Source organism: Mauremys mutica, chromosome 11 (genome assembly GCF_020497125.1).
Source record: "Mauremys mutica isolate MM-2020 ecotype Southern chromosome 11, ASM2049712v1, whole genome shotgun sequence".
Lineage (NCBI taxonomy): Eukaryota > Metazoa > Chordata > Testudines > Geoemydidae > Mauremys > Mauremys mutica.
Genome location: NC_059082.1, coordinates 53,465,247 through 53,482,190, shown reverse-complemented (window position 1 = coordinate 53,482,190; position 16,944 = coordinate 53,465,247). Strand labels below are relative to the sequence as shown.

General features: G+C 42.3%; 1 protein-coding gene across 3 annotated transcripts in view; it reads right to left on the bottom strand.

Annotated features, from left to right (window-relative positions):
- The window catches only part of LOC123343894 (CREB binding protein), a 187,994-nt gene that overhangs the window by 68,491 nt on the left and 102,559 nt on the right, over positions 1-16,944 (bottom strand). For all 3 annotated transcript variants that reach the window (XM_044979412.1, XM_044979413.1, XM_044979414.1), the window contains exons 6-9: positions 10,592-10,834; positions 9,759-9,858; positions 8,989-9,135; positions 7,929-8,046 (exon numbers count right to left, since the gene is read on the bottom strand). In XM_044979412.1, coding sequence (XP_044835347.1) covers positions 7,929-8,046; positions 8,989-9,135; positions 9,759-9,858; positions 10,592-10,834 — 608 coding nt within the window. The remainder of the gene's footprint in view (positions 1-7,928; positions 8,047-8,988; positions 9,136-9,758; positions 9,859-10,591; positions 10,835-16,944) is intronic.

Sequence of the window (16,944 nt, the reverse complement as noted above, 5' to 3'; positions counted from 1 at the left end):
CTAAACTGGTATCTTAGTCTGTTATGAAAAGATCATGTTATAAGAAAAGAATAAAAAACTGTCTTTTTCATACACGCAACTAATCTACCAATCCAGAGTCACTACTGGGAAGCATCAGAGACACATGGGAAGGGAGAGAATTTGAAGAATTAGTGAGAACAGCAATCTAGGGGATCAGGCAACCAAACACTGCATCTGCAGATGAGGAAGCATCCACTTTGTTAAGGGTCAACAAATGAACATATTGCTACTCTGCTTGTAACATTAGATGATTTTGTGTTCACAGATGCATGACAGCTGCATAGACTGCAAGGAACATAGTGCTCATAGTTCCTGGAGAGTTTTTTGGATTTTTTGTATGCTTATGATATGATTGCTCTCACCTAGTGTCAAATACTGCACTTCAGAGGTTCCATTTCCTTTTTTTTTTGTTGCTTAGTATTAAGAATGATTGAATCTAACTTGCAGAACTGCCTGTGTTCTGTGAAAACAAAACTAATGCCCTGCACCTTTCTAGGGAATAGAGAAGAACCCTCAGGCAAAAAGATGGAAGGACTCTTATGATTCATCTAAAACAGATTTCATTTTTGCCATAAATTGCAGTGTTATTCAAAGGCCCATCTTGTACCAACTGAAATGGCAATATGGCTGTTTGATGGAGATTATCCAAAATTAAAAGGTGTGGATGACTGTCTTGAGTCTATGCTCCTCTGTGATGCCTTAGAGAATCTCTTCCATTTCATCAAGAAGGTTTCCCTGATCAAAGATTCCTCGCTTCCAACAGAATCTTCTGTGCCCCAGCAACCCAGAAGCTAGTTGATGAGACTGAAAGTTTTCTAATCCAGGTGCAAAATTCTGCCCTGATTCACAGAAGAGAAGTCTGGTAAACTGTGAAGCAAGTTTTCTGGTTCTGACATCAGTTCCAGGACACTCGGGAACTGAAATTGCCAGTGCCCAAGCTGGGGCCATTTAATAGCATGTTGGCCCTGTTCTGACTTTCCAGATGGCCTTCAAAATTACTGAGAATGGAGAGAATTCACAAAAATATTCTGTATCAGAGGCATAGCCGTGTTAGTCTGGATCTGTTAGTCATGCATCCGACGAAGTGGGTATTCACCCACAAAGTTCATGCTCCAAAACTTCTGTTAGTCTATAAGGTGCCACAGGACTCTCTGCTACTTTTAAAAAATATTCTGGACTCCAATCCAGGAGAAAAGTGTTATTCAGAGATGATGGATCCTGCCCACCCTGGAACAGAACCAGACATGAGGCATTTTCATTGATGATAAAACTATCTAATTGGGGTATGCCCTTTTACACAAAAAAGAACGTAGGAATGAATCCCTGAGAGCCTATTAGGGCTGCCGAGTGTACATTCAGCTCAAAGTCTGCTGACTCATTGTCCTCTCCTGGCAGATAGAGTGCCATAGTAGAATTTGGTGGTGAATACTCCACTTCAAAATCAACGCAGCTTCTTGTCAAGGCTGATGAGCCATACATCCTCCATGCTGGTTAGTGTAATACAGCATTGTGTCATAGGCAGGTTTAATAAAGAGTAAGCTTTTCAGGGAAAAGACCATCTTTCTGATGTTTTTTTTTTTTTTTACATTAACAACACAATTAATGAATAAATAATTTGGAACTGGTGACATGGAGAAAGCCTCATAGGCTAGATGAATAATTCTTAGACTCATTTGATGTGTATCATCATGCCCTATGGAGCCCACAAGCCTTGAAGAGTGTCGTTACCAAGATGGACATGCCAGCCCATTCAAAAGATGTCTGAATATTACTACCGATATTATTGGTATTCAAGAAGCAGTGACTGGGGCCCCCCTGTTCTAGTCACAGTAACGAGTAAGATCACTCTTACATGAAAGAGCTTATGTTCTAAATAGAGAAGACAAAAAGGGTGGGAGAAAGGGATATAACACACAAGCAGAGTGAACAGAGTATTGGTTTGCAGATATCTATATTAGTTTCATGATTTTTTTTTTTTAGGGCTGTGGATTAAATTGCAGTTAACTTGTGTGATGAACTCAAAAAAATTAATCGTGGTTAAAAAAAATTGTGATTAATCGCACTGTTAAACAGAATACAAATTGAAATTATTTAAATATTTTTGATGTTTTTCTACATTTTAAAATATATTTCAATTACAACACAGAATACAAAGTGTACAGTGCTCACTTTATATTATTTTTTATTACAAATATCTGCACTGTAAAAATGGTAAAAGAAACAGTATTTTTAATTCACCTCATACAAGTACTGTAGTGCAATGTCTTTATCACGAAAGTGCAACTTACAAATGTATTTTTTTGGTTACATAACTGCACTCAAAACCAAAACAATGTAAAACTTTAGAGCCTATAAGTCTACTCAGTCCTACTTCTTGTTTGGCCAATCACTAAGAGAAACAAGTTTGTTTACATTTACGGGAGATAATGCTGCCCACACTTCTTAATTACAATGTCACCTGAAAGTGAGAACAGGTGTTTGCATGGCACTGCTGTAGCTGGCGTCGCCAGATATTTACATGCCAGATATGCTAAATATTCATATGCCTCTTCATGTTTCGGCCATCGTTCCAGAAGACACGCTTCCATGCTGATGCTTGTTAAAAAATAACACGTTAATTAAATTTGTGACTGAACTCCTTGGTGGAGAATTGTATGTCTCCTGCTCTGTTTTAACCACATTCTGCCATATATTTCATGTTATAGCAGTCTCGGATGATGACCCAGCACATGTTCACTTTAAGAACACTTTCACCGCAAATTTGATAAAACGCGAAGAAGATACCAATGTGAAATTTTTAAGATAGCTACAGCACTCCACCCAAGATTTAAGAATCTGAAGTGCCTTCCAAAATCTGAGAGGGATGAGGTGTGGAGCATGTTTTCAGAAGTCTTAAAAGAGCAACACTCTGATGCAGAAACTACAGAACCCAAAATACCAAAAAAGAAAATCAACCTTCTGCTGGTGGCATCTGACTCAGATGATGAAAATGAACATGCGTCGGTCCGCACTGCTTTGGATCATTTTGAGCAGAATCCGTCATCAGCATGGATGCATGTCCTCTGGAATGGTGGTTGAAGCATCAGGGGACATATGAATCTTTAATGCATCTGACATGTAGATACCTTGCGACTCCAGCTACAATAGTGCCAGGCAAACGCCTGTTCTCACTTTCAGGTGACATTGTAAATAAGAAGTGGGCAGTATTATCTCCCATAAATGTAAACAAACTTGTTTGTCTTACCAATTGGCTGAACAAGAAGTAGGACTGAATGGACTTGTAGGCGCTAAAGTTTTATACGGTTTTATTTTTGAATGCAGGGTTTTTTCATACATAATTCTACATTAGTAAGTTCAACTTTCACGATAAAGATATTGCACTACAGTACTTGTATTAGGTGAATTGAAAAAATACTATTTCTTTTGTTTTTTACAGTGCAAACATTTAATACAAATAAATGTACACTTTGTATTGTGTTGTAATTAAATCAATATATTTGAAAATGTAGAAAACATCAAAAATATTTAAATAAATGGTATTCTATTATTAATAGCGTGATAAACTTTTTTTATCACATGATTAATCGTGATTACTTTTTTTAATCACTTGACAGCCCTGTTTATTTTGTATATTTTAAAATTTTGGGTGTATTTTTGCTTATTTTTTTATATATAATGAAAGAACATGTGAGAAGAGATGGCAGAAGGGGATTAGCTAGAAAGAGAAACAAAGGAAAAGGGGAAAGAACATGAAAGGTACGTGAAGGGAGGATGAAAGGAAATGACTGAAGGAAGGAACTTGAGCAGTCAAGTCAGCCAGCAGAGTGAAAAGAATGCTCAGAGTCATTGTAAAATGCATAGCGCGATCACATCCATATCAGAAAGTATGTTTAAACTGCTTCTGAACTTATGCCCGCCATCTTGAGTCTCAGTCTGGCTCTGTCCTGGCAGCTTCTCCTTTCCCAGACACAGTTTGGGTACAGAGTGTATTTGGGGGGGGGGGGGGGGGAGAAGAGGAGGGTTGCATCAGTTTGCAAAGGAGGTGACAAGGAAACTCCCTGACAAGGATATTCCTCCATAGTCCACCACAGCACCAAGTCTTGATTCCTCTTGAGCTATCCATATGTCAAGATAGGGATGATATTTTTTGCAGATAGCCCTGCACAGATCTCAGACACAGACTGACATAAAATATCACCTAGATGCAAAAAGCCATGCGCCCAACTGCCACAAGGAAGAATTATATGCTTTGCCAACACTGTGATCTCAGATAATACTCATGGTATGGAATCTGTCCTCTGGAGAGAAAACTTTCAAGGATTCTCTCGGGGTTCCAATTAACTCTGTCTCTTGTGGGTTGAAATCTTATAAATCTTATAGTCTGAAAAGACACAGGGACTGGAGGACTTTCTGAATAGGCAAAAACTTTTTTCATAAGCCAAGCATCTAAATAAGGGTAGTCTTAAATGTCTGAAGAAAACAGCCACCATAGGCAGAGACTTGTGGCTTTCTACAGAAATCAAAGTAACTCAAACAATACTGTTGTGGGTAGTGGTAGTGGTTCCCCAAATCCTCCTTGCCTCTAAATCTGTAGATTCTTCCCAGGAGCTGGATGGATAGAGAAGGGGAAGTGGGCATCCTTCAAGTAGAGAACTGCAAACCAATCCTATGGACTTAAAGGTACAATAGAGACTAATGACAACACATGGAACTTCAGCTTTTGCAATATTTTACCTCAGATCCGTTATGGGAGGTACAATCATTTTGCTCTTTTGGGTATCAGAAAGTAACTGGTGTAGAGCCCGTTTCCCCCGTATGAGTGAGGGACCCACTCTATGGTTCCCATAGCACTTTCATGATAATTCCTGAAAAAGAATGTGTGGCAGAGAAGATGGGTGTGTAATGCCAGAGTGGAATAGGATGGCATGATCTGATCTTAGGACCCATCACATTATTCTACTTCTGTTGTCACAGAGTGGAATTGATGGTCCTCAGAGGAGAAAGGTAAAAATTCACAAGAAGGACTATACAGAGTCCCTTTTAATTTTTTTTTTACTGGAACTAAATGCAGCAGATGAATTCCCCAATGGAACCTCTCGTAAGAATGCTTGGACCACCACCTGAAAAAAAAAAAGAGTGCCTCTGAGTCAACATCTGGCCCAAAGGTTGGAAAGAAATTAGTGGATTTCTGTCTTATTGACAGAGTGTAGAGACCAAGCGATCTGAGGTTTGCCTGGGAATCCTTCATTTTCTGCCTCTATACTAAAAGACATCAGGATTCTCAAATGGAAAGTCTTCCATTTGTGTCTGACCAGTGGCTCTTTAGCTAAGAAGAGCATCAGAACCCTGCCATTGCACGGATCTGGCAGAAGCATTAGATGGATGTCCACAGTGTGTGTCTGGACACCATCTGTCACAAGACTTGCATTGCATCTTGTCAGTAACTAGGACGTGGGCAGCTATGCCTAGTGGTTAGAGCACGAGTTGGTAGTCTGGAATTGGAGCCCAAAGTCACAGCTGGAGTCAGAGCCCAGGCAACAGAACCAAGGGTCAGAGCCCATCAGATGTCCGAGTAGAGTATACCTGGAGCGAGGCAAGGCTGGGAACAAGCAGGCACAAGAGCTATTGAAGCTGTGGGCAATGCTTTGAGCAGCCAATGCCCTTCTGCTGCTGGTGGTCTTAAAAGCACGTCTGTTGATGCCCTTGGCCAACTGGGCTGGTTTGGCCAATCAGGTAGCTCAAGTGGGACCCAGTGGCACCTAAACTGGCTGGTAACAGGTAACCAGGCTAGCTGCAGGTCATTTGTCCTGACACTTCTACACTTCAGAGAGCTGATCCAAGAAGTTCATTTTTTCATCCCAGATAGGGAGCCCATACTTTGCTATTACTGCCTGGAAGCTGGCAATCCTCATCTGGAGTGCGGCTGAGAAAAAGCAGCAGCAGCTGCAGCAGCAACAACAACAACGTGGGTCATGTCCCAGGAGAACCAGCTGTTTAGCATCTTTCTCCTTAGGCATAGGCTTAGGGATCCCAGTCTGGTAAGATTTCTCATTGAAGGCTGCCATTGCTGGACACATTTATACTGCTCTGGCAGGCTTGAATAAGTGGCTTTCACCCCATGCCCAACATTGAAACCAGATGCTCAGTACTTCAGGTCGATCAGATTTTGAGTTCCCCCACCTCTAAAAACTATCCAGATTTTTATGGGTTCAGAGAAAGTGAGGAAGACTGAACACCAGTCCTTGTTATGACCTTCTTCCAGGCACCACAGATAAGTATTGGTAACTGATGTCACAGCATCTTATGAAGCACACAGATTAAAGATAGTTTTCTTAGCCACCTCAGCCATGATGGTGGTTGAGTCAATGCTCCCTCAGAAATCCTAACAAGGCTGCAAACAGGGGAAGGGTAAGCAGCGTAACAGGGCTAGGATCCAGCAGAACGATGTCTTCAATGGCATGGACAGAGAAAAGCCCTTAAAAATTATTATTTACAAATAAGAGAGGTCAAAACGAAAGGGAAAAGGAAGGACAAAGCCAGCCAGGGAACCATCAAGGATGCTGAGCTGCGCACTCCAAGCCCAATGCATGTTCAAGCAGTCCCAAGAAACTGAAGTGCAGTTGGGCCTACCCCCAAAAATTAAAGTAGGGGGAGTGATCCCAGCACATATGGCTTGTGGAAGCTTCTGAACTAATTTGCTAGAGGGAGACATCCAAAGAGCGAGGATTCATTTCCACAATTCTTGAAAGAGAATACTGGGACATTTTAGCACTACTTTGAGATATACAGGAAGTTTCTATGCACTTACATTTATTTAGAGCACTGGTTCTCAATCTTTTTGGGTTCAGAACCCATTTGTAAATGTTTATGGCCTGTTGCAACCTAGTAAATAGTCTGGGGGTGGACGCCCTGGGGCAGAGCCAGTAACTGAACATTTTAACGCCTGGGGCAAGTAAGCATAGCTGTGCCCCGTATCAGAGGGGGAATGTGGTGGTGGTGGGGTCACACTACCCCAATTTTTTGGTTGCACCCCGTACAACCCAGAGAGACTTGGTGGCTCACTGAGATGAGTCAGGGGGTGGAGGTAGCACTTCCTCCCCAAGACCTGCAGTATGGGGCTGGCCTAAGTCACCCCAGGTCTTTGCTGTCCCACTCACCTCGCCCTGATTATGACCATGCCTTGGGGTGGTTTCAGTCAGATCCTGCCCTCTGGGGGGGGTTGAATCCTGCCCAGAACTCACCCCACAAAGTGGCAGCTCCTATGCTGTGTGTCTGGCTGGGCTTGGCTCTCCACTTTAGGTGTTGCAACCTTCAGGGTTGCAGTGCTGCTCAGGTTTGGCCCTGCCCCTAACTGGACCAAACTTTTGTTGGTGGAGTTGTCACCTGGCTCATGGGGTTGCAGCGCCACTCATTCAAATTTGGCCTACCTGGACCCCCATCATCATGATGGCTGGGCCAAATCTGAGTGGTGCTGGGACCCCAGAGGTTGCAAAGCTCAGCACAGGGAAGTGAGCATAGCCAGCCCTGTGGGATAGGAGCCACAGGAGCTGTCATGTGACCCCTTGAAACATTCTGGCAACCTAATTTTGGGTCTTCACCCATAGGTTGAGAAACCCTGATTTAGAGGGCCTGCTTCCTCTCTGCAGATAGGAAGATCCTCCCAATAATGACCTGGTTTGGTGGATGAATGGGGTATGATAATTGGGACTGCAAAAACCACCTATGCAGTTGAGCTTGTTAGGTTTTCTGCTATAAAACAAGGTAATATACACTGAAAGCATTGGGAGATTTTCTGCCGTGTAGTGAAATGAAAAGAAAGGTTTTTAGCAGGTTTCATTGTACATGTCAGATTTAAAATATGAACAATTCACTAAAGTGTAGTGAATGTCTGCAATGAGGTAACATACCCTACTGTTAGCAGATTCATACATATCCCCTTCCACTTTCCTGGCATAAGCCACCAAGTTCTCCATGCGGCGATCCTTCAGTGCTGCTGGGTCAGGAGTGGGAAAGATGGCTTGGACACTACAGGGAAAAAAACATAAAACCCATCTCTTTAAATGTACATTTATAATTCTTTACAATTGTTAAACTTTGTATACACAACATACATTAACACTATTAGAGAGAGAGAGAGAGAGACACTGTCCAGCCACTCCCCCACAATTATTTAAGTGAATTTAGTAATGGTGAAATGCATTTAGACTGTCAATGCAAGTGAATGAAGTCCTTTATTTACAAAACAGATACAGCAAGGGCAGAGGCAATGGATATTTGCTAGCACTGTCCTCAGAACCTGAAACCTGAGCTGGAGAGATAATAGGGTTAAGAAGGTAGCTCAATCTCTAAGGGCCATCTGCTGAGATTTCCTGCAGGGCACCCAACAGTGCAAACTATGATGGTGGTTTTTATGGTGTGTACATTTCTCCAACACGAACAGAACCCAGACCACAAAATCATGTAGGCCTTCAACTATCAGGTGCTCACTTTTCACTTGCTATAATAATTCCATTACCAATCTCTTGAGCCACTGGTTTTATGAGTATCAGAGGGGTAGCCGTGTTAGTCTGGATCTGGAAAAGCAGCAAAGAGTCATGTGGCACCTTATAGACTAACAGATGTTTTGGAGCATGAGCTTTCGTGGGTGAATCTCGTTATCTCTAGCCTGCTTCTTGCATATATATACCTGCCCCTAGAAATTTCCACTACATGCATCCGACTAAGTGGATATTCACCCACGAAAGCTCATGCTCCAAAACGTCTGTTAGTCTATAAGGTGCCACAGGACTCTTTGCTGGTTTGACGAATACATCAAACTTCATTAATTAGTGATATTTCAATTGGTAACATCAAAATCCACTCATGTGGTTCCCACAATTTCCCAACTCAGACACTTCCATACAGCAAGTCACTAATCAAGGAATGTAAATATTTAGGAAAAAGTCTCCCATCATGATAAATACTTACAGTTTATGGACTAAGTGATTGCGTAGGTCTTGAGTGACATGTTCATGCCATGCTTTCCTTACCCCCGTACTGGAAGGAGGTGCAGCTGTTGGCAATGAGCTGAGGTTTCCAACACTGCCAGAATTTGTGCCATCATTCATTAGCGGACTGAAATGGAAGACAAACAAGGGAATGTTCTAGTGTGGAACACAACTGCCCATTTCATATATGAAATAGAAGAATTATTTTTAAAACAGTTTTCTTCACTGACAGCCACAGTTACAAAGATTTTAAAATGAAACTGTGAAGCCATCAACTGCAATATAAAAAGCAATGAAATCATGGAATTTGAGGGCAGAAAAGGAAACTACCACCACTTCAGAGGTTTCATTGATGCTACTTGCCATTGTCAAGAGGCTCATTAATTTAATTCTTTTAAAACTGTTTAGGTGTTGTGAGATATTGGAACAAAGATGAAAGGACAGGGAATCTATGAGATACAGAATCATAGTTGTTAAGTATACAGAACAAGTACATAAAAGAATAAAATATTCTACTTTTGGAAATGCATTTTCAAGTCAAAAGTTTGAAGAAAAATTGTGCTAGGAGGTGTGCAGGTTTGAAATGGCAATGGGGGTGGGAGAGCATGTGGCCAAAGAGCAGCATTAATTGTTACAACAGAAGATACGACGATAAAAATCATATTGCACAATGCATATTCTTCATTTAAAAACTTACACTCCATGCAAACAAATCTTTAAAATAGCAAGAATATAAAATGCGTGCATTACTTCGTTGTCCCCAGGGATGTTGGAAGAGCAGTTTCTGAGATTAAACTAGCTTGCTGGTCTGTTGTTATCCCTCCTGCAGAAAGGTTCATCTGGTTAGCTCCTTTGGGAAAAAATGAAACAAAACTGGTATAGAAGGTTCCTTAGGTATTACTTCAGAATTTTGATAATAAATGGCATTTTGATCTTGGTTCAGAAATGAGAAAAACTTTTTTTTTTTGGTTATATCGGGTAAACATGTGTGCATGAACATCTAATTCTTGTAGCGTTTCCTGAAATAAACTACTCATCGACGGAAATTAGAAATACTATAATTTTTGGAACACCTGTTTTCATTATAAAACTGACAGTTAAAATTCTAAAGTCATGAGATCTGAGATGAGCTTACATAACCACAAGAGAGAACATAAGAGTGCTGACAATTTATCCATCATATTGACTCAGTCTATCCAGTATCTGCTGAAGCGGAACAATCTTAATATGAGTGATTTACATGCTTTATTAAACAAGATAAAATCCATAAGGAATTATGCCTAAATACAAACAGCACTATAAGCAACAACAAAATCTGTGATATGTTTAACTGCTAATCATACTTTTCTGAAAGTAGCTATCATTAGCTATATCTGGCATAAACTGAACTTCCTACTTTTCTAACAGATTGAACAAACGTATGCTTAAAGATAAAACTTTGTTTCATTACTCAATCTAAACAAAAAAGTCGTTATCTACATGCAATCATATCGGTATGCCTGAACTTTCCTCATTTTCTGGATTAGGCTGCAATTAAGTTTATTATTACAGAACACATTTCTACTGCTATTTTCTTCACCTACCTAATGGATTTATGGTCCTCATTTGCTGGTGAGCTTGAGGCTGTGCTGGTTGTTGGCCTTGTACCTGCGGCTGCAACTGTGTCTGTGGCTGGTTGCCATATGGCAGTCCAAGAGCAGCATAGGCTCGCTGCATGGAGCTGGGGTCAATCGGATTAGGATTACTTAATGAAGGAGTAGTCTGTTGGCCTGTTCCAACAGAGCCAATAGAATTCTGGATTCCACCAGCTGGAGACCCAAGAAGGGCTAAAAAAAAATAAAAAATAAAAAATAAAAAAGGGAGGTGGAGTGGGGGATTAAGGAGGTAAGAGAAAAAAGTCCAAATGAGATTGATACAGGAATAGAAGGTATCTTTCATGCAAGTAAATGAAATATTATTATATATATAATATTATTATATATATATATATATATACACACACATATACACACACAAACACACACACATTTTAGTTTAAATAAACTTGGGCTTTCCTATCATCTGAAGAGCCAAACTAGAGAAACAAGTTTCAGTCCTACACAATGAGACTCTCTTGCCTTGAAGTACTGATTTTAGGTTCAAGACCAAACCAGCTGCCTAATGCATGTGCAGTCAATGGAGAGGAGAGAGAATCTTAAAGCAGAAAAGCATATTAGAACTCAAAAAAAAAAAATCTACTGGCCCATTTCTTGGGTTAGAACCAACGTAAAGATGTCAACTGTGCTATAAATCTGGGCAACCTAGCTTCTAGATGTATCTGACAGAGTTCTTCACTTTCCTTTCAAATGGATTCTTAAGGGAGACACCGGATTTGAGGGCAAGCTGTGAGAAGAAATGGTTTGGCCCATTTTCAGTTGAAAGTCACAGATCTTATAGAAGGAGAATTCCAGCTTGTACAGCTGCCTAAATGACCTTGGGATTGTTGCAGAAGCATGTAGATCAGCACAATCTATCTTGACTATCTTTATGATAGAAAGGTGAACTGAAAGGGAGCCATCTCTGGAGGAGGAATATCATGGGGGTCTCACGCTCCATTACTGTAAGTTTGAGTGCCTCAGTCATGTGGGAAACTAGGTAAGCCCACTCCTCTAGAGAGGAGCATTTGGGTGACTTAGATTTGGAGGATCTTCTTCCAGCCCTCCTATGTCCAGTTTCCCATCATCCTCTGGAGAGGCCTGTCTCCCCCCACCTTTTTTCTTTTTTGAGGGGAGAGAGGTGCGGGGGGTGGGGGGGGGGGGAAGAGGACTCTTCCATAGGCCTTTTCTTACCTCTTCCCCAAAAGGCCTGTCACCTGGCATTACCCATTTTCTCTACCTGGAGAGGCAAGCAAATTGTGTCACAGGTGGGGTTGAGTCCAGCTCCCTTTAAAGGGCCCAGCTACCAAGTGACATCAGTTTTTTGAAGACTCTGTAGGCCTGCCTCAAAAATTCAACACAGAACCTGAGGCAGCAGCTGGAAGGAGTCAATCCCTTCATGTTAACAGTTCTGAGCTTCTGTGAATGGGATTGTGAGATTGACAGGATATGTGAAGATGCCTCATCTTCGGCACTGGGGGCTGGGAAGCATAAATCAGATCAAACTATGCCAGAACGTCTTTAGGATCAGAACACACTTCTAGATTCAGACTCAGCTGAGTGCGACCAGGATCTCGGACCGGATTCCACTGGCATTTCTGCTCCTAAGACAGATACTCACATGGCCTCCTCTAAGGCCTGGTCTACACTGGGGGGAGGGGAGGGGGTCGAACTAAGGTACACGACTTCAGCTACTCGAATAGCGTAGCTGAAGTCGAACTACCTTAGTTCGAACTGCCTACCTGTCCAGACGCTGCGGGATCGAAGTCCGCGGCTCCCCCGTCGACTCCGCCACTGCCGTTCGCGGTGGTGGAGTTCCGGAGTCGATGGGAGCGCGTTCGGAGTTCGAACTATCGCGTCTAGATTAGACGCGATAGTTCAAACTCCGAGAAGTCGAACTCTACGCGTCGACCCGGCGGGTAAGTATAGACCTACCCTAAGAAGCTTAGTCTGAATCAGCTCTCCTGGGTGTAACAAAGGTGAGCAGAAATGGATTTATGAATTGAGCACCAATCTGAAAGGTGCCCGTTTCTTAAACCAAAGACATCCTGTGTGGTTCTCCATGAGAGATGTTAAATTCTCACATGAGAGGCATTGTTTGAAGCCTACTGTCTTAGTTTCTGCCAATACAAGAGCACCCACATCAGTGCTGAGGAAACTCAATGGAACCTAAAGAAAATTTAAACACCCAACAGAGGAAAACTAACACTGTTTTTAATAATTATTATTTTACTGAAAAAGCAAAGCTTTCCCAAGGGGAAGAAAAGAAGAGGACTAACAGTGAAGCAACGGACATCATTTCTAGATTGCTGCTAATGATGGTCAAGAAGAAGAGAGTGGTGGTTGGGGTTATGTCCCTTCATATGCCCTGAGATAGCATATAGGCACATGCATGCAGTTTCGAAGGACAGTGTACTTCAAAAGTTCCAAAAGCAGATAAAACTTGAAGCAATAGTGTTTTTTTCTTCATTTAAAAAACAAAAACATTCCAACCTATATCCATGTCACTTGCTCACAGTCAAAGTCTCCTCCTAGCTTCCAGTCCCAGTCTTCGTTCCCAAGCAGGCAGATCCAGCCTCCCACCACCTGGCTTCCACACCCATAGTCCTTGCCCAACCAGTCCCATTCTCCACCCCCAGCTCTTAGTCCCAGCTTCGCTGCCCAAGCAATCCCAGACTACTCCTCACTTCTCCACTCCAGCCTCCCCACCAACTTCCGGTCACAGTTTCTCTCTCCAAACTCCAGTCCCAGACTCCTTGTCTCACCCTTCTCTCCCTTACCCTCACTTTTGTCCCCTTTGCAGTTGAATCACACCATTTCCTCCTCAGACATGATGCTTAAGTGCCAGCATGGGATCATTGAAAGTACAGGAAATACAGAGTCTCTGCTTTCAGTTCTGGTGCCCAGCCCCACCCTGGCCCACAGAAACTGGGAGCATTCATTACAGGTTAAGTATTCTTGTCCCCATAGCCCTTGGCTGGAGCATGCACAGTCGCTGTATAAGGATGGCACATGTGAATACCAATCACATGTAGGAGCTGTAAGGGGATGAAGAGTCCTCAGTTGCTCTGTAGGGATGGCGTATGTGAGGTTGGGCAGCACTAGGAGTAGTGAGAGGCTCATGTAGGCTTAGTGAGTACAGAATCTTCAGAGATTTAACTGCTAAAAATCAAAAAAGTCTCTGCTGAGACTGTGTGAATTGCAATTTTTCATAGGTTCATAAGCTAGTCCAAATTTGCACAAATTTTCAAGGGACAGAAGTAGTCATCTCTTTGACATCCCCTTGCCAAATTAAGTCCCTACTTCAAAGCATGGGGGCACCAGACATGTCCAAAAGGTCAAGATTCTTTTTTTTTTTTTTTTAAATATGGGCACAGCAATGTAATTTCCCCTAGCCTCATTCTTGGAAATTCCTTAACCATTTTATCTGAAATTTTCCAAAAAAAGTTCAAGCTGACCCAGACACTTGGCATGGAAAACTTTAGTCCAAATGGCTAAAAGTTTTTCAAAGTATAAGCAACTGAAAACAGGGTCTTATAAGAGGAAGCATCATACAACCGTAATAGGTGGTGCTACCTCTAATAATAAAAATAAGTACCGTATATACTCAATCATAAGCTGGTTCGTTTATAAGCCGATCCTCCCCCCCACACCCAAGATGGATAAGTAAAAATGGAAAATTTTTATAACCCGTTCATAAGCCGACCCTATAATTCAGGGGTCAGCAAACTTTGGATCCTGGGCCATCAGGATAAGCCGCTGGTGGGTCGAGATGGTTTGTTTACCTTGAGCATCTGCAGGCACGGAGGTAAACCTAAGTAAACAAAGTGTCCCAGTGCGCCAACCGCTTACCCTGACAGGCTGAGACAGCAACTAGTGGGAAAACTTATTTTGGTGGTGGGGGGGGGGAGCTGGGAGACAGGGGAGTAACCCCTGTGACCACCCCCCACATGACCCCACCCCTAGCCTGGGACCCACACACTCTCCGCATCCCATCCCTTCCCACCTTATCTGGGGAGGATGTCTCTGGCTTGGCTAGAGCTGCTCCGGCAGGCTCGGTAGCATGGCAGGCCAGACTGGGCGGCGCAGCCGCAGCATGTTCCAGCAGGCTGGACCAGGCGGCATGGCTGCAGCGTGCTCCGGCGGGCCAGGCGGCGTGACCACAGCCTGCTCTGGGGGGCGGGGCCAAGCGGCATATCTGCAGCCTGCCAGCCCCGCAGCTGCTTCGGAGACTGGAGGGAGAGCAGCGTGACCAGAAGTGGAGAGACTCTGGCCCCCATCTCTTCCCTTCTGGCTCTGCTGCCTCTCCTTGCCCCTTGTTGGGGGGGGGAGGGGCTCTGTCCCACCTTTCCCTCTCTATACCCGTTCATAATCCGACCCCCTTCTCTGGTGCTTCCCTTTTTTACTAAAAAAAAATTGGCTTATGAACGAGTATATATGGTACTTAAGATTACATTTTATATCAAGGATGCAGTTGAGATCAGATACATACACTCCTTGTAGAAAATCCAAAACATTCAGAAACTTAAGTAAGATACCCTAAAAAGATATAGCTTAACACCACTCATTTGATAAGCACGTGAGGCACTGGATTCTTGCAGCAATATAGAGGATACCAGAAATGAAAAGGTTTACACATGCACAGGTGTAAAGATTTTAGAGTGGATCTTGAAGATCTTGGCAATTGGGGTTGGAGGCTAGGTAGATGCATTTGTCCCAGGAGTGAGAAAGGTTAATGAAATGAAGGCGTGTCTGGATAGAACATGAGTTACTACAGGGTATAAGAAGATTTCAGAAGCTTGGGGATCAGCAAGTGTGAGGTGGTTGTTACAGGGAGGGGGTATCCACCAGAACTTCCTACGTTTTGTGCTCTTTCCCCCTGAAGCTGCCCCTTCCCTAACTTTAAAAGATAGTTCTGAGGACCAACATGCATCTGTGCTGTATTTGTATATAGCATCTCTGCTTCAAAATGATCCTCTAGAATTCAAAGGGAGTTTGAAGTGTTCCAGATACCAGTGAGGTGTGACTGATCCAGCATGCTCCAAAATTGGGAAGCACAGACTCAACAATTCAGAAGGTGGAGACACATAAAAGCCCAGCACAGATGCAACAGGGATTCAAAGTTCAAATTTTAAGACAGACAATGTAACAGGGCTACAGATTCTAGTAGTCTCATGGCTCACCAGATGGCTATCCTGATCCTGAAACATTACCCTGTTTGCATCACAACTTGATAGAGAAGTAAATGTTACTGCTCTTTCCATTCCTTTCTTTTTCAGTTTTTTCCATCATTTTCTGCCATGGACATTTTTAACAATTATGGGAGATGTGACAAGCAATCACATCTAAAAGCAAGCATAATTTAATTTGGGATGTTGTGAACCAGCACACCAATGTTTAGCAACATGATACATGAGGATGTAAACAACGTGCCAATTTTCAGATGCACCCCATTAATTTAACTGAATTTTAATATTACATTAAGAGGGCCTAAAACATGAGACAGGTGCGCCTCTGTGTTCTAAATCTAAATAAATAAAATGTAAATATTCACAAACTTTATTTTTTTAGCTTAGTACAAGCCATGAGAAGTCATGCATACCACTTAGACATGCATTTCAGATTGAAGAATTTTGCACATCAGTGCACTGTTAGGCAGTAAGTGCTAATGGTGAGTAGTGCTGAATTACAAACAAATTGAGGAAAAGGAGGTGGGATTTGAGACTTGCATTGCCTTCCCCTTCCAAGAAAAGATGGCAAATTCTGCAGTTACCCTCCATCTTTCTGTTGCATCCAAGCCAAAACATCTTACTCAGAGATCTAATAACAAAGACTGCTTTTTACATAACATTTATTTTAATTCAAGTGCTTTTACTGGTTTGATAAATCACACAAGTGACAAAACAATGAATGTATGAACAATGCACAGCCAAGTGTTCTGCAGTGTCTTAAACTAGAAGATCACCATGATAACACCTGCATTATGACTGCTAGAAACTCTGTAGTTAGTAACTTGAGAGCAAATGCTCTGAATGGATTTCTCACCGGAATTGATCAGACATTAAAGCTGCTATTTTTAAAAATTAAAACTACCAGCAAATGTCTCAAAAATCAGTTATTGCAGAAATGAATCACTAGCAATTAGCCATGCTTAAAAGAATGTGAGACCACGGAGGAGATTGGTAAAACTAGCAACAGTCAGCATAAAAGGGCTAATTATATTCCTCAAAACTCGTTAATTTATTGGCCTAACTGGATCAAGACCAATCATCCATCTGGCCCACTAACCAGTCTTCCAACAG